The sequence below is a fragment of the Scyliorhinus torazame genome, chromosome 13, assembly GCF_047496885.1.
Source record: "Scyliorhinus torazame isolate Kashiwa2021f chromosome 13, sScyTor2.1, whole genome shotgun sequence".
Taxonomy (NCBI): domain Eukaryota; kingdom Metazoa; phylum Chordata; class Chondrichthyes; order Carcharhiniformes; family Scyliorhinidae; genus Scyliorhinus; species Scyliorhinus torazame.
The window spans coordinates 35,800,857-35,822,149 of NC_092719.1; the positions used below are offsets into that span (position 1 = coordinate 35,800,857).

General features: G+C 47.7%; 1 protein-coding gene across 4 annotated transcripts in view; it reads right to left on the bottom strand.

The window, feature by feature from the left end:
- gsap (gamma-secretase activating protein) overlaps window positions 1–21,293 on the bottom strand; it is a 129,625-nt gene that overhangs the window by 26,367 nt on the left and 81,965 nt on the right. For 3 of the 4 annotated variants that reach the window (XM_072471342.1, XM_072471341.1, XM_072471339.1), the window contains 2 exons: window positions 19,833–19,933; window positions 16,131–16,250 (listed from right to left, as the gene is read on the bottom strand). In XM_072471342.1, the coding sequence (XP_072327443.1) occupies window positions 16,131–16,250; window positions 19,833–19,933 (221 nt within the window). Of the gene's footprint in view, window positions 1–13,648; window positions 13,719–16,130; window positions 16,251–19,832; window positions 19,934–21,293 lie in introns of all 4 variants that reach the window. The other variant, XR_011934036.1, reaches the window with a different exon arrangement.

A 21,293-nucleotide genomic window follows, 5' to 3' on the forward strand; every position in this document is an offset into this window, starting at 1 on the left:
ATGCGCCGGTGTCCAGACGGAAGGCGACGCGCGATCGGTTGACCGTCAGGGTGGCACACCACTCATCGTCTGGATTGATGGCATTGACCTTGTTGACATCAATGACGGCAACTCTGAAGTCATCCTGGTCATCTGCATCACTTAACTGGAAGTCTTGATGCGTGGGCTGGACGGTCCTGACTCGTGTGCGAGGTTGTCGAGGATGCGCCGGATCCATGGGTTGAGCCGCACGACAGCGGGCTGCGTAGTGGCCTATCATGGCACATCTGTTGCACTGTTGGTATTTTGCAGGACATTGCCCTTTTAAGTGTAGACCTCCACACTTGCTGCACGTCATGACGTCACGGCGTTCGTTGCGCCACTGCGCATGCGCAGTGCGATCTTGCGGTGGGCGCGCCTGCGCAGTGCGTCCCTCGTTGTGGCCGTTATTCTTGGCGCGCACCTGCGCGGGAGACCGCGAAAAGCGCGGGAAGCGGCCGCTGTCGTCCGGGCCGTGGGGCGGGAAGAAATCGACGGCCTGGATGCGTTCAACGTCGTGGGCGGCCTGGCTTGCCGATTCGACGGCTGGGGACCCCCTCCGTGCCAACTCGGACGCCTGAAATCGGGCAAAACGGCAGGCAGCATTCTCATGGAGGACACAGGCTTCCACAGCAGACGCTAAGGTGAGGCTCTTTATTTTAAGAAGCTGCTGGCGTAGGCCACTAGAGGCAACGCCAAAAACAATCTGGTCCCTGATCATGGACTCTGTGGTGGTGCCGTAACCGCAGGACTGCGCCAGAATCCGGAGGTGCGTCAAAAAGGGTTGAAAAAGCTCCTCCTTACCTTGCAGGCGTTGCTGAAAGATGTATCTTTCGAAAGTTTCGTTTACTTCAGTTTGAAAGTGCTGGTCCATTTTGAGGATGACCGTGTCATATTTGGCCTGGTTTTCGCCTTCCTCGAACACCAGTGAATTAAAGACATCATTTGGGTGGGGGCCTGCGTAGAAGAGGAGCATTGCAATCTTCGAATCATCCGAGACATTCTGTTTTTCGGTGGCACGGATGTACAGGTCAAATCGCTGCCTGTAGAGCTTCCAGTTGGTGCCTAGGTTCCCCGTGACTTGCATCGGCTGCGGTTTGCCGGTGTGGTCCATGTCCAGAATGGCAGGTTGGTAGGCAGGTATCGATCCACTCCTGTACCATGTGGTGTTGGGTGTTCTAACACACAGAAGAGCCAACACAGTTGCATATGGTACAACGCTTGTTTATTTAAACTCACTATTTACAACTTGGTCTTTGCACTCTGCACGTGGGGGGCTCCCTGCTTGTGGTGTTTCAACAGCTCTTTCATGCTTCCTTCTCCCCAGACCTACTGACCTCCAGGTGTCGTGCTCGTGCTTTTTATGTGGTTGGTGTTCTTGTCTGTGATTGGTTGTGGTGTTGTGTACTCTGATTTGCCTGTTAGTGTGTCCATCATGATGTGTGTGTTTGAATATCATGACAGCAAAAACCAAGATGGCGTCGGAAGGTGGCAGTTTAACATGGGGCCCTGAACAACAAGAGTTCTTGAAATGCTGTGTGGAAGAGATCAAAAAGGAAATGAAGAAAGAGCTGTTGGCCCCGATACTACAGGCGATCGAAGGGCTAAAGGAGGAACAAAAGACCCAGGAGCGGGAGCTTCGGGTCGTGAAGGCAAAGGCAGCCGAGAATGAGGACGATATACAGGGCCTGGTGGTGAAGACGGAGACGCAGGAGGCACATCAGAAACGATGTGTGGAAAGGTTGGAGGCACTGGAAAACAACGCAAGGAGGAACAACCTGAGGATTCTTGGTCTTCCTGAAGGTGTGGAGGGAGCGGACGTCGGGGCATATGTGAGCACGATGCTGCACTCGTTAATGGGAGCGGAGGCCCCGGCGGGTCCGTTGGAGGTGGAGGGAGCATACCGAGTGATGGCGCGAGGACCGAGAGCAGGAGAAATTCCCAGAGCCATAGTGGTGAGATTCCTCCGTTTTAAGGATAGAGAAATGGTCCTTAGATGGGCGAAGAAAACTCGGAGCAGTAAATGGGAGAACGCGGTGATCCGCGTTTATCAAGACTGGAGTGCGGAGGTGGCGAGAAGGAGGGCGAGCTTTAATCGGGCCAAGGCGGTGCTTCATAAAAAGATAAAATTTGGAATGCTGCAACCGGCAAGACTGTGGGTCACATATCGAGGGAGGCACCACTACTTTGAGACGGCGGATGAAGCGTGGACTTTTATTGTGGAAGAAAAACTGGAATGAGCGGGTTATTAAAAAGAACGTTCGAACAAAGTGGTGGGGTGAATGTGGGGGGCAAAGAGGGGTTTTATGTACTAATCCTGCGATGTGGTAACTTTTCTCTCTCCCACAGGTGGTGATGGGGGGAGGAGGGGAGGTGGAGGAGATGGGGCGTTGGCCATTGGGGGCGGGGCCAAGGGAGAAGCGCGGGCTTGGTTCCCGTGCTATGATAATCATGGCGGGAATAGAGAAGCAGGAAGGAGGGGGCGTCGCACGGTGCGAGCCGAGGTCACGGGGGGAAGCCGAGGTCAGCCAGAGTTTGCTGACTTCTGGGAGCAACATGGGGGGAGTAATTACGCTAGCGGGGGATCTAGCGGGGGGGGTGGGAGGGGGGAATTACTGGGTTGCTGCTGCTGGGGAGAGGGGGGAGCTGGTATGGGAGAGGATGGGCGGGGGGGCACCGCCTGGGGGAGATACAGCTGCGTGGGAACCGGGTGAGGAGCTGGAAAAAGGTGATGGCTAATCGACAAGGGGGGGGGGGGGGGGGGGTAGGAAGCCCCCCAACTCGGCTGATCACGTGGAACGTGAGAGGGCTGAACGGGCCGATAAAGAGGGCACGGGTACTCGCACACCTTAAGAAACTTAAGGCAGATGTGGTTATGTTACAGGAAACGCACCTGAAACTGATAGACCAGGTTAGGCTACGCAAAGGATGGGTGGGGCAGGTGCTCCATTCGGGGCTAGATGCGAAAAACAGGGGGGTGGCTATATTAGTGGGGAAGCGGGTAATGTTCGAGGCAAAGACTATAGTGGCGGATAACGGGGGCAGATACGTGATGGTGAGTGGCAAACTACAGGGGGAGACGGTGGTTTTGGTAAACGTATATGCCCCGAACTGGGATGATGCCAATTTTATGAGGCGGATGCTAGGACGCATTCCGGACCTAGAGATGGGAAAGCTGATAATGGGGGGAGATTTTAATACGGTGTTGGAACCAGGGCTGGATAGGTCGAAGTCCAGGACTGGAAGGAGGCCGGCAGCAGCCAAGGTACTTAAAGATTTTATGGAGCAGATGGGAGGTGTAGACCCGTGGAGATTTAGCAGACCTAGGAGTAAGGAGTTCTCGTTTTTCTCCTATGTCCATAAAGTCTACTCGCGAATAGACTTTTTTGTGCTGGGTAGGGCATTGATCCCGAAGGTGAGGGGAACGGAGTATACGGCTATAGCCATTTCGGATCACGCTCCACACTGGGTGGACTTGGAGATAGGGGAGGAAACAGGAGGGCGCCCACCCTGGAGAATGGACATGGGACTAATGGCAGATGAGGGGGTGTGTCTAAGGGTGAGGGGGTGCATTGAAAAGTACTTGGAACTCAATGATAATGGGGAGGTCCAGGTGGGAGTGGTATGGGAGGCGTTGAAGGCGGTGGTTAGAGGGGAGCTGATATCAATAAGGGCACATAAAGGGAAGCAGGAGAGTAAGGAACGGGAGCGGTTGCTGCAAGAACTTTTGAGGGTGGACAGACAATATGCGGAAGCACCGGAGGAGGGACTGTACAGGGAAAGGCAAAGGCTACATGTAGAATTTGACTTGCTGACTACGTGCTGCAGAGGCACAATGGAGGAAGGCACAGGGTGTACAGTACGAATATGGGGAGAAGGCGAGCAGGTTGCTGGCACACCAATTGAGGAAAAGGGGAGCAGCGAGGGAAATAGGGGGAGTGAGGGATGAGGAAGGAGAGATGGAGCGGGGAGCAGAGAGAGTGAATGGAGTGTTCAAGACATTTTATAAAAAATTATATGAAGCTCAACCCCCGGATGGGAGGGAGAGAATGATGGGCTTCTTGGATCGGCTGGAATTTCCCAAGGTGGAAGAGCAGGAAAGGGTGGGACTGGGAGCACAGATCGAGGTAGAAGAAGTGGTGAAAGGAATTAGGAGCATGCAGGCGGGAAAGGCCCCGGGACCGGATGGATTCCCAGTCGAATTCTATAGAAAATATGTGGACTTGCTCGCCCCGGTACTGACGAGGACCTTTAATGAGGCAAAGGAAAGGGGACAACTGCCCCCGACTATGTCTGAAGCAACGATATCGCTTCTCTTAAAGAAGAAAAAGGACCCGCTACAATGCGGGTCCTATAGACCTATTTCCCTCCTAAATGTAGATGCCAAGGTCCTGGCCAAGGTAATGGCAATGAGAATAGAGGAATGTGTCCCGGGGGTGGTCCACGAGGACCAAACTGGGTTTGTGAAGGGGAGACAGCTGAACACGAATATACGGAGGTTGTTAGGGGTAATGATGATGGCCCCACCAGAGGGAGAAACGGCGATAGTAGTGGCGATGGATGCCGAGAAAGCATTTGATAGAGTGGAGTGGGATTATTTATGGGAGGTGTTGAGGAGATTTGGTTTTGGAGAGGGGTATGTTAGATGGGTGCAGCTGTTGTATAGGGCCCCAGTGGCGAGCGTGGTCACGAATGGACGGGGATCTGCATATTTTCGGCTCCATAGAGGGACAAGGCAGGGATGCCCTCTGTCCCCATTATTGTTTGCACTGGCGATTGAGTCACTGGCGATAGCGTTGAGGGGTTCCAAGAAATGGAGGGGAGTACTTAGGGGAGGAGAAGAGCACCGGGTATCTTTGTATGCGGACGATTTGCTACTATACGTGGCGGACCCGGCGGAGGGGATGCCAGAAATAATGCGGATACTTGGGGAGTTTGGGGATTTTTCAGGGTATAAATTGAACATGGGGAAAAGTGAGTTGTTTGTGGTGCATCCAGGGGAGCAGAGTAGAGAAATAGAGGACCTACCGTTGAGGAAGGTAACAAGGGACTTTCGTTACCTGGGGATCCAGATAGCTAAGAATTGGGGCACATTGCATAGGTTAAATTTAACGCGGTTGGTGGAACAGATGGAGGAGGATTTCAAGAGATGGGATATGGTATCCCTGTCAATGGCAGGGAGGGTGCAGGCGGTTAAGATGGTGGTCCTCCCGAGATTCCTCTTTGTGTTTCAGTGCCTCCCGGTGGTGATCACGAAGGCTTTTTTTAAAAGGATTGAAAAGAGCATCATGGGTTTTGTGTGGGCCGGGAAGACCCCGAGAGTGAGGAAGGGATTCTTACAGCGTAGCAGGGATAGGGGGGGGCTGGCACTACCGAGCCTAAGTGAGTATTATTGGGCCGCTAATATTTCAATGGTGAGTAAGTGGATGGGAGAGGAGGAGGGAGCGGCGTGGAAGAGATTAGAGAGGGCGTCCTGTAGGGGGACTAGCCTACAGGCTATGGTGACAGCCCCATTGCCGTTCTCACCAAGGAACTACACCACAAGCCCGGTGGTGGTGGCTACACTGAAGATTTGGGGACAGTGGAGACGGCATAGGGGAAAGACTGGAGCCTTGGGGGGGTCCCCGATAAGAAACAACCATAGGTTTGCCCCGGGGGGAATGGATGGGGGATATGGAATGTGGCAAAGAGCAGGAATAACGCATCTGAAAGATCTGTTTGTGGATGGGAAGTTCGCGAGTCTGGGAGCGCTGACCGAGAAATATGGGTTGCCCCAAGGGAATGCATTCAGGTATATGCAACTGAGGTCTTTTGCGAGGCAACAGGTGAGGGAATTCCCGCAGCTCCCGACACAAGAGGTGCAGGACAGAGTGATCTCAAAGACATGGGTGGGGGATGGTAAGGTGTCAGATATATATAGGGAAATGAGGGACGAAGGGGAGACTATGGTAGATGAACTAAAAGGGAAATGGGAAGAAGAGCTGGGGGAGGAGATCGAGGAGGGGCTGTGGGCAGATGCCCTAAGCAGGGTAAACTCGTCGTCCTCGTGTGCCAGGCTAAGCCTGATTCAGTTTAAGGTATTACACAGGGCACATATGACTGGAGCACGGCTCAGTAAATTTTTTGGGGTGGAGGATAGGTGTGCGAGGTGCTCGAGAAGCCCAGCGAATCATACCCGTATGTTTTGGTCATGCCCGGCACTACAGAGGTTTTGGATGGGGGTGACAAAGGTGCTTTCAAAAGTAGTAGGAGTCCGGGTCGAACCAAGCTGGGGGTTGGCTATATTTGGGGTTGCACAAGAGCCGGGAGTGCAGGAGGCGAGAGAGGCCGATGTTTTGGCCTTTGCGTCCCTAGTAGCCCGGCGCAGGATATTGCTAATGTGGAAAGAAGCCAAGCCCCCGGGGGTGGAGACCTGGATAAATGACATGGCGGGGTTTATAAAGCTAGAGCGGATTAAGTTCGTCCTAAGGGGGTCGGCTCAAGGGTTCACCAGGCGGTGGCAACCGTTCGTCGAATACCTCGCAGAAAGATAGACGGAATGGGAAAAAGAAGGCAGCAGCAGCAGCCCAGGATCGGGGGGGGGGGGGGGGGAGGAGGCGGAACCAGAAGGACTCTCAGGGTTGTTAATAAATACTGTATAGTATGTATAGGTCGTTGCTACAGATAATTATATATTGGACTGTTAAATTATATTTTTGGAGAGTGTTACTTGTGACAAGGCAGTTGCCAATTAGGGCTAGTTTTCATTTTTGTTATTTATTATTTATTCATTTTTTGTTTATAAAATAGGTCATTGTTATTTGTGTTGTTATAATATTGTGTAAAGGATGCACAATGTACTGTGTTGGTTGACCAAAAATTTTCAATAAAATATTTAACAAAAAAAAAAATCAGGTCAGTCCATAAGAGGGTCGTTTAGGAGTCTGGTAAAAGCGGGGAAGAAGCTGTTTTTGAGTCTGTTCATGCGTGTTCTCAGACTTCTGTATCTCCTGCCTGATGGAAGAACTTGGAAGAGTGAGTAAGCCGGGTGGGAGGGGTCTTTGCCCGCTTTCCCCAGGTAGTATCAAAGCTTCAGTAATTCTCATAACTTGGCGCACACATCTGGGAGAAGCAAGAGTTCTTCCATTAGCCCAACGCATCAATTGCAATTACAAAGCAAAGCAAAGGTTTACTTCAAAACATGGATACAGGACTTCAAAAATACAAAATACATATCAAATTTGTTTCAAAGCCAAATTGTGACAAAAGGAATAACCAAAATGTAACTTCTGGAATTAGTCGAAAACTGATTATAAAAAAGACAGGATAGATAATACTCAACAGCTGCCAATGTACAGGAACTGCCTTATAAATATTAGCTAAACTATCAACATCACCTCAAGACAAAGCAGTACTAAGCTTCTAATAAACAGAGCCCCATTGCTGGACAATCAAAATTAATTGTTACGGTCTGCACAGAGACCAAAACAGAGAGAAATGTGAACTTCCAATAAATAGCTGAAAGAATGACGGGCGGGATTCTCCGACCCTGCGCCGGGTCGGAGAATCACCAGGGGGGGGGGGGCGCGAATCACGCAACACCGCTCCGATGCCGGTCCGGCGATTCTCCGGCGACCGGTCGCCTCGGCGCCGGTCGAGGGCAGCCCCCGGCGATACTCTGCGCTCGACGGGCCAAGTGCCACCAGCGTCGTTCGCGTGTGGTCCTACCCGGCGGGATCTCGTTGTTCATGCTGCGGGGGCCGTCCTGGTGTGGGGGAGGGGGGATCGGACTCCGGGGTGAGCCGCCACCTACCAATCGGCAGGTGGGCTAATCCCAGGGCGGGGGGGAGGGGGGGGGGGGGCTCTATGTTCCTCCGTGTCGGATCCCTGTAGGGCTCCGCCATGATGCCGAGGGGCCGGCGCGGAGAAGGCAACCCACGCGCATGCGCGGGCCCGTGCTGGCCGTGTGGGTGCCCGTATCGGCAGCTGGAGCAGCGTGATGCGCTCCAGTGCCGTGCTGGCCCCTCTGTGCGGTGGAGGATCGCCGCTCCTAGGGGCCAGATAATGCCATTGTAAAACGCACCAGCATTTACGACTTAGCCCCATTTCTCAGTGGGTCAGAATGGAGGAGAGTTTGTACAGAGGGTCGGCATTGAAAGCACTAGAAACAGAGCCGCTCCCGGTGGCCCCGGGGAAATACTCAGGGTGTCCGGTAACAGAATTTGGAGGCAGTTTCGCCAACACTTCGGGTTGGGGGCAGGGGCCAAGGAAAATGCCGATTCGGGGAAACCAGAGATTTGAGCCAGGGAAGTGGGATGGAAATTTTCGGAAATGGGAGGAGAAGGGGATTAAGACACTAAAAGATTTGTTTCTTAGGGGTCGGTTTGCAGGATTGAAGGAGCTGGAAGTGAAGTATGGGCTGGAGCAGGGGGAAATGTTTAGATACATGCAGGTTCGAGATTTTGCCAGAAAGGAGATACAGAGCTTCCCGGTGGAGCCGGCCTCCACATTGCTGGAGGAGGTGCTGACGACAGGGGGGGCTAGAGAAGGGGGTAGTGTCGGCGGTTTACGGAGCTATTTTGGAAGAGGAGCAGGCATCAGTGGAAGGGATCAAAGCAAAGTGGGAGGAAGAGTTGGGAGAGGATATGGAGGAAGGGTTCTGGTGTGAGGTGCACCGGAGAGTGGATGCCTCCACCTTGTGCGCGTGGTCGGGGCTGATATAGCTGAAGGTGGTATACAGAGCACACATCATGAAGGCGAGGATGAGCTGATTCTTTGAAGGAGTAGAAGATGTGTGTAAACGTTCCGGGGGGGTGGGGGGGGGGTGCCCCGCTAATCACGTTTATATGTTTTGGTCCTGTCCAAAGCTGGAGGATTACTGGAAGGAGGTTTTTAGGGTAATTTCTAAAGTGGTGCACGTGAAACTGGACCTGGGCCCCCGGGAGGCCATATTCTGGGTGTCGGACCAAGCAGGATTGGAAACGGGTGCGGAGGCAGATGTTGTAGCCTTCGCCTCGTTGACCGCCCGAAGGCGGATCCTGATGGGTTGGAGAGCAACCGCTCCACCCTGTGCGCTGGCGTGGCGGGGGGACCTGTTGGAATTCTTGACTCTTGAGAAGGTTAAGTTTGAACTGAGTGGAAGGATGGAGGGGTTCTACAATTCATGGGCATTATTCATTATGCACTTTCAAGAACTGGATAACATCGAACATTAGTTGGGGCGTGTGGGTGGGAGGGTTGGGAGGGGGGCGGTGTGCGTTAATGGCGACTATGGGTGATCCCTAATTCCTTTTTGTCATTTGTTTGTGTGAACATGCGAGCTAATGTTTGGGGTTTGATGGGAGGATGGGATCGTTGTTATTGATATGGGGATTGACGTATGTGTTACTGCTTATTGTTTATTGTTGGTGGGTGTAAATTTGGGAGAAAATGTGAAAATAGAAGAATAAAAAATATTTTTAAAAAACACTTAGCCCCATTATCGGAGAATCCCGCCCGATATGTCCAAGACTTAACATTTAAAACTTTTACCGTTAACAAATGACTGAAAGCACGATTGACTAACCATGATTTTCTTTATTTAAGGCAACATATGCTTTGGACCTTGGCAACAATCCCCCTTTTATACTGATTATACTGTACTCCCGATGCAATTACAGTCCTTACAGCAAGCAGTCCACAGCTGCTCCCAGCTTGCAATGGGTTCATGTATCCCCAATTCGCTGAGTAGAAACTTTTGAGTGAGCATCTCCCTGTCCTTTCCTCAGTCTGAGAGCTCCTTAAATCCTCCACCAGCAGTAAAACCGGTTTTGATGTCTCTTCTCTCCCCTGGCCATGCTAGCATGAATCTCCCGGAATCCTTAGATAGAAACATAGGAACAGGAGTAGGCCATTCAGCCCCCAGCCCTCCAGTCTGTCCCACCATTCAATGAGATTAAGGCTGATCTCAGACCTAACTCCATATACCTGCCTTTGGCCCATATCCCTTAATATTTTTTGCTTAACAAAAATCCATCAGTTGGTTGCAGGATGCATCCCTTCGACTGGATTTACTCATCAAGTGGCATGATGGGCAACAAAATTTATTAAATGCTCGAGACCATTGCCATCATTCTTCTTCACCATATCCATAAAACAATGTTTCACCAGCAGAAGGTAGTAGTGGACTGCCTTGTTTCCACTGCTGAGAGTGCATTTGCAGCACCACAAGTTTATATTGGCAGTCCCATTATAAATGTGGACACCGACATGTATGACCGACTGGTAGAAAGGGCCGACACCGCACTGGATGCAACAAGAAAGAAATGGGAGGAGGGCCTGGGGATTGAAATAGGAGGAGGGCCTGGGGATTGAAATAGGGTGGAGTCTCTGGAGCGAAGCACTGCTTAGGGTCAACTCCACTTCCACGTGCGCAAGACTCAGCCTGACGCAGCTAAAAGTGGTACATAGAGCCCACTTAACAAGAACCCGTATGAGTAGGTTCTTCCTGGAGGTGGAGAATAGGTGTGAACGGCCAACCATGCCCACATGTTCTGGTCTTGCCCCAGACTTGCGGGGTACTGGACAGCCTTCTTCGAGGCAATGTCCAAAGTGGTGGGGATGAAGGTGAAGCCATACCCGAAAGTGGCGGCCTTCGGGATTTCAGACCGGGGGGGGGGGGGGGAAAGAGACAGCTAAACCTAAGAGGAAAGAAAGGCGAACCACAGGAGGGGGGGGAAAGAGGGAAGAGAGAGGGAACAAGAGAGGAGAACCAGGGAGGTGGGGGGGAGGCAGGGAAATGACAGCCGGAAGGAGGGCACAGGATACGATAGCAAACTTGGCATCCAGGCAGGGAAATGACAGCCAGAAGGAGGGCACAGGATACGATAGCAAACTTGGCATCTCCAGGAACAGAGAACAAGGAGAATACAGGCGAAAGACGGGAGGAACGGCTAAAGCGGAGGTGAGCGTGAGTCGACAACGCGAGCGAGATCCGTCCAGGAGAAGCAAGTGACAACACCAACACCAGACCCATTCGAGTATTGCCCTCTGTAATTGTTTCTCCGGCACCCAAATGTATATTTACCTCCCCAGTCTCCCCCTCCCCCCCCCCACAAACAATTGCCGTCTTATGTGTTGTAAATAATTTTGCCAGTTGTACAGAGTTGCTGCAGTTGAGCTGGTGCATAATACCCGACCAGTTATTTTATTTTATTTTAATTAAATTTTTTATTATTACCTTTTTTTTTGGTATGTTTGTGTGTGCCCTTCTCTTCTATAAATATATATATATATATATATATATATAAGATATATATATATATATCTTATTCTGTGTACATTATGATAAATATACTTTGCTCAAAAACCCAATAAAAACATTTATAAATGTGGACACAATAGAAATGTAAGGGCAGGATGTATGATTATAAAGTTGCAACTAGAATACATTTGCACAGCTTGGTCCAATTTGATCACCTCTATCTACACTTCATTACACATTAAAATAAAATTACACATTATCTTGACTGCCAGGAGGAAGTTTGATTTTGTGTAAAATGGATGCCAGATCAGCTGCTTGTGAGGCATCTCTCTATTTTTTTAATTAGCATTGAAGTCAATAAACTTAAATATGGAATGTAAACTGACCCAAATCCCCTGCCACAATGAACTGCTTTGGGGTCCAATTATTGCTCACAAGCAGCATAGGTGTGATGCTGATGTTAAGGTAAGAGAAGGAATTTATGGCAACTTTCAGACTCAAAGGAGCGTCAACAAGAATCAGGAAACAAGCATAATTTGTTAATGATGGAGCAAGCCACAATTTCCTCAACAGGCACAAAGAAATTTTCAACAACGAAAGGCAGCAATGATTAGGGGAGCACAATGTCATTGTGGCTAGATACCAGCCCAACTTTCCTTCCAGATACCAAGAAATAGTGGGCATAATAAAAATATACCGTACAAAAATAGAACGTACAAGCTTGCCAATAAAACAATGCCACTTCATGATAAGGACACTTGAAAACAAGATCAACATTCTCTCCCAAACCACATGCCACTTTTCAGATTGAGAGGCTGGGTACATCGTCTTCTTACATGACTCCTGTCTCCAGGTGACCATCAAGAATTGCTCAATTGAAAATCTGAAAAAATGCTGGATGTGCAAAGTATACTAAATTCACAAAAATAAACTTTGCAAGTGAATCTCCAGCTGCGTTGTGGCAGGTGCAAATCCCACTATGTCAGGAGAGTTGTGGGAGAGCCCCAAAATAGGATTTGTGCCGGGTACAAATCAGTTTCCCATTTCTGGTGGGGTCCTGATCGCAACTCATTTGCATTAATTTTTATCTCATTAGCTAGATTAAAGTTGAATACAGCGGTCTCTCGGTATTCACCTCTCCCCTCACTCCACCCCACAGCAGGAAGTCACCCGGCACGAATCACTACTGGTCCCTAAACGTGGGAACCATGCACCAAGGACACCGTGGGGGAGCAAGAGGGTGAGTACTCTCTCTACATTTACCTTCAGGAAGCCAAGGGGAACCTTCAAGGGAGGTGGGGGTTGGAGGAGCTTGGTCTGAGCTGGAGGGGCTCAGGTTGGGGGTCTTTCCTGGGATGGGAGCCATGTGACAAGTCATCCCTCCATAGCCTTGAAAGCCTTAAAACTCTCTCCCAGCATTTCAATATCAATGATCTGTCAGATGAAGGTAAAATTCTTCCCTTTTATGTGTTGGAAACCTTTGATGTTCTTTATCACGTTCAATTTAATTCCCCTTTAATCTTTTCAAGCCTCTTAACTTGCTGAGGAGCCTGAAAGCTTTGAACTGCACTATTCACTTCAATTTCAAAGTCCATTACTTTTTACAAGCGCAAAGAGAAAATGCTGGAAAATCTCAACAGCACTGGCAGCATCTGTAGGGAGAGAAAAGAGCTCACGTTTCGAGTCCAGGTAACCCTTTGGAGCTTTGACAAAGGGTCATCTTGACTCAAAACTGTTATATTCCTTGCCTTTTCCTCCAAGATAGCCAGATATGTAGTGTTGACAAAAAATATACAAGTGAGAGGATTGAATCAAAACTAATTTATTTTACGCTACTAATGAAAATGAAGCTTGCACACTCTACTGAAATACAGATAATAAACTAATGATACTGAATCTGTAGTACAGTATTCAATGTTCTATCTAACTATTAAACTACACTTGACCTGACCTCGTGCTATAATTCTGCAATAGCGGGGGTCGCTCACTTGGGCGGAGAGAGGGGCGGGATCTGTAGTGTTATTCTGAGATCGGGCACCTTTAAAATTATCTTCCCAATCTCAGAGGATCCTCCCTTGCCGACTTATTCGGATCCCACAGCGTGAATCACCCCTGGCTCCAAAAACATTTCTAAGTGTGGGTGGATTGTGATCTGGATTGTGCTGACCCACCCAACGGGAATCGCACCTTGTTTCCCGGCGCTGACCATACTTGGAAAATGTTTGGGAGAATTCCGCCCCATATTATACATATACTATGCCTAGATGTACTGGAACAAAACAAAAAAGGAATTATGTTGCACACATTTAAAGAGCAAATAAATTTACACCATCTGTTAAGAATTGATTTCAACTAATATATTTAAGACTTAAATTAAGACTTATATGTCACTCATGATATTGAGCATACCTCACTTATGCAACTTATTAATTCAGGATACTCGTGGGATTTCAAGTATATTCAACAGTTGTGCATCCTCCTTGGACAGAAGACAAAAACAATGGCTTAACTATTAAATGCAGCATTAGAGGTGGTGCGCAGTATAGTCGCTGTGGAAAAAATTGGAACACTAATAGTTTTGAAAATAATAACAGCTTCAGGAATTTGTATCTACAATTTGCGTAATTTGATTTCCAGGCATCATAAATTACCACCAATTTTAATCACAAGCAGCAGGCAACATAAACTCAAATTTCACTGCATGTCGTACTTGTGGGAAAGCATAGGATTTTCTCTGGGTGCTTTTCCTTCCAGTGGATTGATAGTGAGCAGAACTCTTTAATGGCACATGCTCTGCATAAGTTCGAAAGCAGACATCCCAAGAAAGTTGGCATTGGTTGAGAGTTTAACTGAAGAATGTATGTGTTAGATACCAATACAGTTCTGGCAATAACTCAAGCATACTTTGTTAGCAGTTAACACTGCAGCTGCTCAGATCCAGGATTCTGTGTAAAGTGATACATTCTCTACAACCTAGCAATTCTGACAGCCCAGCCACTACCTCCGCAGACAGAATCTTGTGGAGGCAACGGAGATCTCATTGCCTCTTTTCGTGAAGATCCACTGTGTCATGTACCAAACAGACATTGACAGGCCAGCACCAGGACTTCCTACAGGATCAAGGACATCAGTGGCGGAAGTCTCGTCTCCCAAGCTGGCTAATCAGAGGCGGAATTGTGGGGTGAAGGTCACAAGGGAGAGTTGGGGGAAGGAGCCAGCAGCAAAGACAGGTAGGTGGCTCTCAACAGCTCCCCCACACCACCCCCCTCTCCCGATACTGGGTTCCTTGGTCAAGTGACACCCGCCCCCCACATCCTGCTCCCCCCCCTTCCCATTCCCCCCTCGATCCTAACCCCCCCCCCCCCCACCCCCACTCCGAGCCTGAATGCAACCCCAAATGGGTTTGTTTACATACCAGTGTGTTAATGCAAGCAGTGGTTAGAGGAGGCCCTTAAGTGGACATTAATTAGCCACAAGAAAGGGCCTTAATTGGTAGTAGGGTGGGAAGGTCATATCCGGGTCTTCCCACCATGGACCTAATTGGGCTGGAAGCAGGAAGGCAGCTGGGTCCCCACTCACCACCCTATTATAGTGGGTAGCACTGTTGTTTCACAGCTCCAGGGTCCCCGGTTCAATTCCCGGCTTGGGTCACTGTCAACTTCCTATCACTAGAAGCCAATTTCCAAATTTTCAGGAGTGGCTCATGCTGCAGATGTGGGCAGCAGCCAGATCTGGCATGGCACGCGTCTCGGTGACAGCTTCCCCAGTCCCTGCCCAATGAAACGGCAACCCCCAATCCAGTTTCGCCCCCCCCCACCCCCACCCCGCCCCGCCCTGCCTTCCCAAACACAAAATATTCACTTTTCTCTACATTCTGCTTACAGCTAGAGAAAGCCCCAAATCGCCGCAAAATCCCCATAATGCTCCCAATAGTTGCCTCCGGATCCCTTACGTATAGCAGCATATTGCCAGCGTATAACGATACCCTACGCTTTACCCTCTCCCCTCTAGCTATCCAATTCCATTCCTTCGAGGCCCTCAACATCACAGCCAATGGCTTAATTGCCATCACAAACAACAAAGGAGACAGTAGACATCCCTGCCTCATGCCCCGATATAGCAAAATGGTCTCAGAGGTCACATTATTAGTACAGACACTAGCAAATGGCACCGCATACAACAGCCGGGACACAAACCCCGGACCAGCCCAAATTTCTCCAATGCCCCTCAAATCTACCATCCACCTGACTTCCGAACTTTTCCAGCTCCTGCGCCATGACCCTCGTCAAGGTTTCCAACATGACGGGCATGGCCGTTTCCTCCGCCATTTTGTCTCCCTCGAGTTCCTTAACCGGGCTCCCCTTCTGGGATTGCCGCCCTGCAGCCTTCTTCTACGCCGCTTTCAACATCCCCTCAGCACCTAAACTTTCCTCACCATAAATTTACTGGATTAAATTCCAAAAGTTTCCTGACAAAAACAGGCGAAAAGGATCAAAATATCGGGACCTTAGCGGAAGCCACCTTTTGTGCATCCTCTCTCCTACACGTTGCACCGGACGACCTGACACATTAGTTTAACCCCTTCCCAACCATACTCGGCGACTGAGCAGCACAGAAGTTTGGTAATTGGCTTTAAAAACACATAGGGGATTAAAAAGAAATATGAACTAGTAAAGTGCCAGCACATTACTTTAGATGAAAAATCTGTTATTTAATAAGGTTGCAGTCAAGTAATAGAAACATTTGCAAAAATGCCGATAATCTTTTCATGCTTCAGAAGAAATACGTAATTAGTCTTTTAAAAATATAATCGTGCCAGTTCTGGACTGTTTCTTTACAAGTGATTATTTTGTATTTAGGTTTTTGAAAAATATGATTTAAATTCTTTTACCTTCTAGTAGCCTGGTAACAAATCGTTCTGTTAGATGCAACACGCCAAGATCAATATAATGTAGTAGGGTGTGTAAAGGAAGGCATCGTACCCCAAGAATTATGTGAATTGTGTGATAACCTGGATTAAAACCAAGGAAAGAAAAGAACAAACAAAAAACAAAAAGATGGGACAGTAAGTATTTATAATCAAGCAGGGTTTTATATTTCCTTCAAAAAAAATAATTAATAATTGTCAATGATTATATATTGAAAAAGTGGCATAATCATGGCGAACTAGAGAAATTAAATAGTATCAGATTAAAGGAGTTAAGCCTGAGTTTAAAAATCAGCAAAAAATGACCAAGAGATTGAGAGATGAAGAAAAAAAAATACTTGCAAGAGTATACAAACACAACATAAGAGCTTTTACAGGCAGAAAAAGGGAGATTAGAGAAAGTAAACATGGGTCACTAAGGGACGGCAGAAATTATTATGGGGAGTGAGGAAGTAGCAAAGAAGTTAAAACATTTATTTTGAGTCTGCCTTCAGAGTAGAAGTCACTAAGATCATACGAGTCATTGTGGGGATCATGGTCTTAAAAGTAATTAAGATCAGTAAAGAAAGAAGGAAAAGTAGGAGAGAAATTAATGGGAAGAAAAGCTTAACAAATTCCCAGGAACTAATAGCCGACATCCTCGGATTTTAAAAGAGTTGGCTGCAGAAATAGTGGATGTATTAGTTTTAACCTTCACAAATTCCCTAGTGTTCTAAAGGATTGGACGATAGCTAATATTACCCTGGTAATATTAAGGTAATTTGACGCCAGCAGTAGAATCTATTGTTAAAGTTAGTGGGCAGAATTTTCCATTCCAGGACTAAGTCCCATGGTGGGTGTGGGGACAGGGAGTCCGGTGGGAATTTGTGTCATATTACGAGAAGTCGGCCTCATTAACTATGCAGTGGGAGGTTTCCCCTAATCATTTTTGTGACGAGGAAGGCTGGATGGCTCACGCACTGCCAGCATATCAGGGCACCATTTTTAAAAGGCACCCGGATATAACTCACCTACCATTGGAGACAGAAGATGGACCTTCCAATCATCCAGACAAGTGGAGAGTATTCCAGTTAGGAGTGTAATAGAATACTCTCCACTTGCCTGGATGAGTGCAGCTCCAACAACACTCAAGAAGCTCGACAGCATCCTGACAAAGCAGCCCGCTTGATTGCTCCCCCTTCCACGAATATTCAAACCCTCCACCACTGACGAACAGTGGCAGCCGTGTGACCCAGTTACAAGATGCACTGCAGTAACTCACCAAGGTTACTTAGACAACACCTTCCAAACTTAATTCGCTAGAAAACTCTTTGAGATGTTTGATGGTCCTTAAAGGCACTATATGAATTTTCGATTTACAGAGGCACCATTACTGCCGCTGACTTTTTATTTCGGATTTCTTTAATTGAATTTAAACTTGGTTACCATGCTAAGATTTGAATTAATGTCTTCAAACTATGAGTACCCACTACGCTACTGTGTCCCCATTAACCATGCTGAATCCACCTATGTTTTTCCCAAGTGCCATGTTACCCAGGGCAGGCCCACTGTAGCGGCTTGTCAAAAGGCTGACGTGAAAATGACTTGTGCCCTGTTAATGGGATGCAGATGAGACCCAATTAGAATTGTCCCCCCCCTCCTGATTGTCCACACTGCCAATGGGATATCACATCTGTCCACAACATGTCTGGGCCAACGTGGCATGGAGATGTAGGGTCTGAACCTGGAGGAGGCATGGGGCAGCCTGTGGATATGGGGATGGAGGTCTACAGCAAGTTTGGAACACACAGCAGTGGATGGGTGGAGCATCTACCAGGTGGATCTTTGAGCTTCAGAGTTTTAAAAAATTCATTTACGGGATGTGGGCGTCGCTGGTTAGGACAGAATTTATTGCCCATCCCTAGTTGCCCTTCAGAAGGTGGTGGTGAGTTGCCGTTTGAACCGCTGCAGTTCTTGAGGTGTAGGTACACCCACTGTGCTGTTACAGAGGGGGTTCCAGGGTGTTGCCCCAGCCACAGTGAAGAAGCGACGATATATTTCCATGTCAGTATGGTGAGTAACTTGGTGGAGGATCTCCAGGTGGTGAGGTCCCCAGGTATCTGCTGCTCTAGTCCTTCTAGATGGTAGTGAACATCCTGGGCATTATCACATTGCTGATGGTGGAGATAATGGAGTGCAAATTATCTGCTGTGTTTCCTATATTGCAGCAGTGATTATGCTTCAAAATAAGAACTTAATTGGCTAGAAAGCTCTTTGAGATGTTCGATTGGAGAATTGGACGAGCGCATATTTAAAAGTCTGGATCTCGCCCAGCAAGGGCGAGATCCAGATCGTGACGCACCACAAGATTATAGTCATAGATGGTTACAGCATGGAAACAGGCCCTTCGGCCCAGCTTGTCCATGTCACCTAGTTTCTATCACTAAGCTAGTCCCACTTGCCCGCATTTGGCCCATATTCCTCTATACCCACCCTACCCATGTAACTGTCTAACTGCTTTTTAAAAGACAAAATTGTACCCACCTCTACCATTGCCTCTGGCAGCCCGTTCCAGATGCTCACCACCCACTTGTGTGAAGAAATCTCCCTTCTGGTCTCTTTTGTATCTCTCCCCTCTCATCTTAAACCCATGTCCTCTTGTTCTAGACCTTTGGGAAAAGATGTTGACTATCTAACTTATCCATGCTCCTCATTATTTAATAAACATCTATAAGATCACCCTAAGCCTCCTACGCTCCAGGGAAAAAAGTCCCAGCCTCTCCTTATAACTCAGACCATCAAGTCCTGGTAGCATCCTCGTAAATCTAGCATAAATCCTTTGAATCTCGTGAGATGGTTCGACAAGGCGAATCTCGATCCAGGCCTCTCGCGAGTTGGAGCGACAAGGCCGCTAAATCGCACCCAATATATCCAACTTTGTTGATGGTACAAAGCTATGAGGGCACGAGACTGCAAAAGGATGTCGGCCATTTCAGTGATTGGACAAGGTGATGACTGTTGAGAGTATAATATGGGAAAATGTGCAATTATCCACTTTGATAGGAAGAATGGGAAACATGATATTTTTAAGAAAGCAAGAAATTATTAAATGGAAGCATTCAGAGAGATTTACGGCCTTATGTACACAAATCACAGCAAGCTAACTACAGATAGAACACGCAATTTGGATGGTAAATGGTATGTTAGCTTTTATAGTAAGGAGTGGGAATATAAGAGACAGGAGATCTTGCTGCAATTAGACACGATATTGTTGAGACCATACCTGGAATACTATATACAGTTTTGGTCTTCTTGCCTCTGGAAGGATTATATTTGCCTTAGAAGGGCTACAATGAAGGTTCACTAGATTAATTTCTGGGTTGGAAGGGTTGTTCCACAAAAAAAGATAGAGTGAATTAGGCCGACATTTTCTGGAGTTTAGGAGAATGAGATCTTATTGAAGCAGATGCAAATCTGAGAGAACATGACAGAGTATCAGCTGAAAGCGGTTTCTTTCCCCCCGCAGCTTGAGTCTTAGGTCATGGTCTCAGGATAAGGCAGTCACTTTGGGCAAGAATAACAAGAAATTTCTTCATTCCCATCGTCTAGCTTGATTCATTGCAAAAGGTGATTGAGTAGTCTTTGTGAAGCAGTTTGAGAGTTTTGTTAATTATCAACACACGTTACCTGGTGGAAGAGGTAGAAAAAGTCCTTCAGCAGCTTCCAAAACACGGGTCATCATGTGGAACGCAACAAACGCTGCAGGATTTACTTTCTCTCCACTGGACCTACAAAGTGAAAAATTCACAAAGTATTTTAAAGACTATGGAAGTGAAATTCAGCATTGACCGTTGTGCAAAACAGGTAGTAGCACATTTAACTGCCTTTTAAACACACTGCCCACCTTATATGAAAAGGGAAAAGTCAAATGTGGTGTATGATGGGTATTTTGTGCCCTTGCCAAAGTTGAATGTAACCCCCAGAATGTGATCCTAGAATAAATACGTACGGATTCCATACATTAAATGCAAGTTTATTTGGCTTTTACTTGGACAGGAGATATTTTATTCAATCAGGAGTATCTTCTTATGTTTATGCATCAAAATTAACCAACATTTCTCAAATAAAATGAATTAAGTTAAAGCAGTAGAAAAATAAACCATTAACAATATGATTCTAGAATTTGTTCATCCTCTCCTTAACATTACTAAATTAGGGAATCGTCCATTCTTGCTGATTTTCTCACACATTAGAGAGCTAATCTTGTGAACCTTTACCACAAAGGTCGTCTACTTCTAGCTCATGACATTGCCCATCTCTGCTTCACTCATTTGCTGCTGAAATCCTAATCTGCACTTCTATTACCTCCAGACTCAACTAGTTCAAATCTCGTCAGTATTAACTCCCAGCTTCCACAATCTAGATATCTGAGCTATATCTCAGCCAGCACCAAGTCCCAAATCACCCATCACCCCTGTGCTCATTAACCAGCACTGCATTCGAATCCACTAATGCCCCAAATTTAAAATTCTCATATTCACACACCACTAACTCGGTAATCTCAGAGTCCACGGACTCTGCTTTGCTCTAATTCTGTCCTTTTAAGCATCCCCAACTCTCCTCACCCAATTACTAATGACCAGGCCTTCATCCATCCCCGTGATCACATTGAATAGTGGAGGGGCCATATAGAACGTACATAGAACATATAGTGCAGCAGGAGGCCATTCGGCACATCGTGTCTGCACCGACCCACTTAAGCCCTCACTTCCACCTTATCCCCGTAACCCAATAACCGACCCGAACAATTTTGGTCACTGAGGACAATTTATCATGGCCAATCCACCTGACCTGCATGTCTTTGGACTGTGGGAGGAAACCAGAGCATCCGGAGGAAACCAACGCAGACACGGGGAGAACGTGCAGACTCCGCATAGACAGTCACCCAGCGAGGAATCGAACCTGGGACCCTGGCGCTGTGAAGCCACAGTGCTATCCACTTGTGCTACCGTGTTGCCCCAAATTTCTCCTGCACCTATTTCTTACATCCTTTGTGTCTAAGATTTGAAATTCCTTCTCTATGTCTCTCCATATCTTTTCATTTAAAAACCACCGCAAAACCTACATGTGACCAAGCTGTTGGCCATC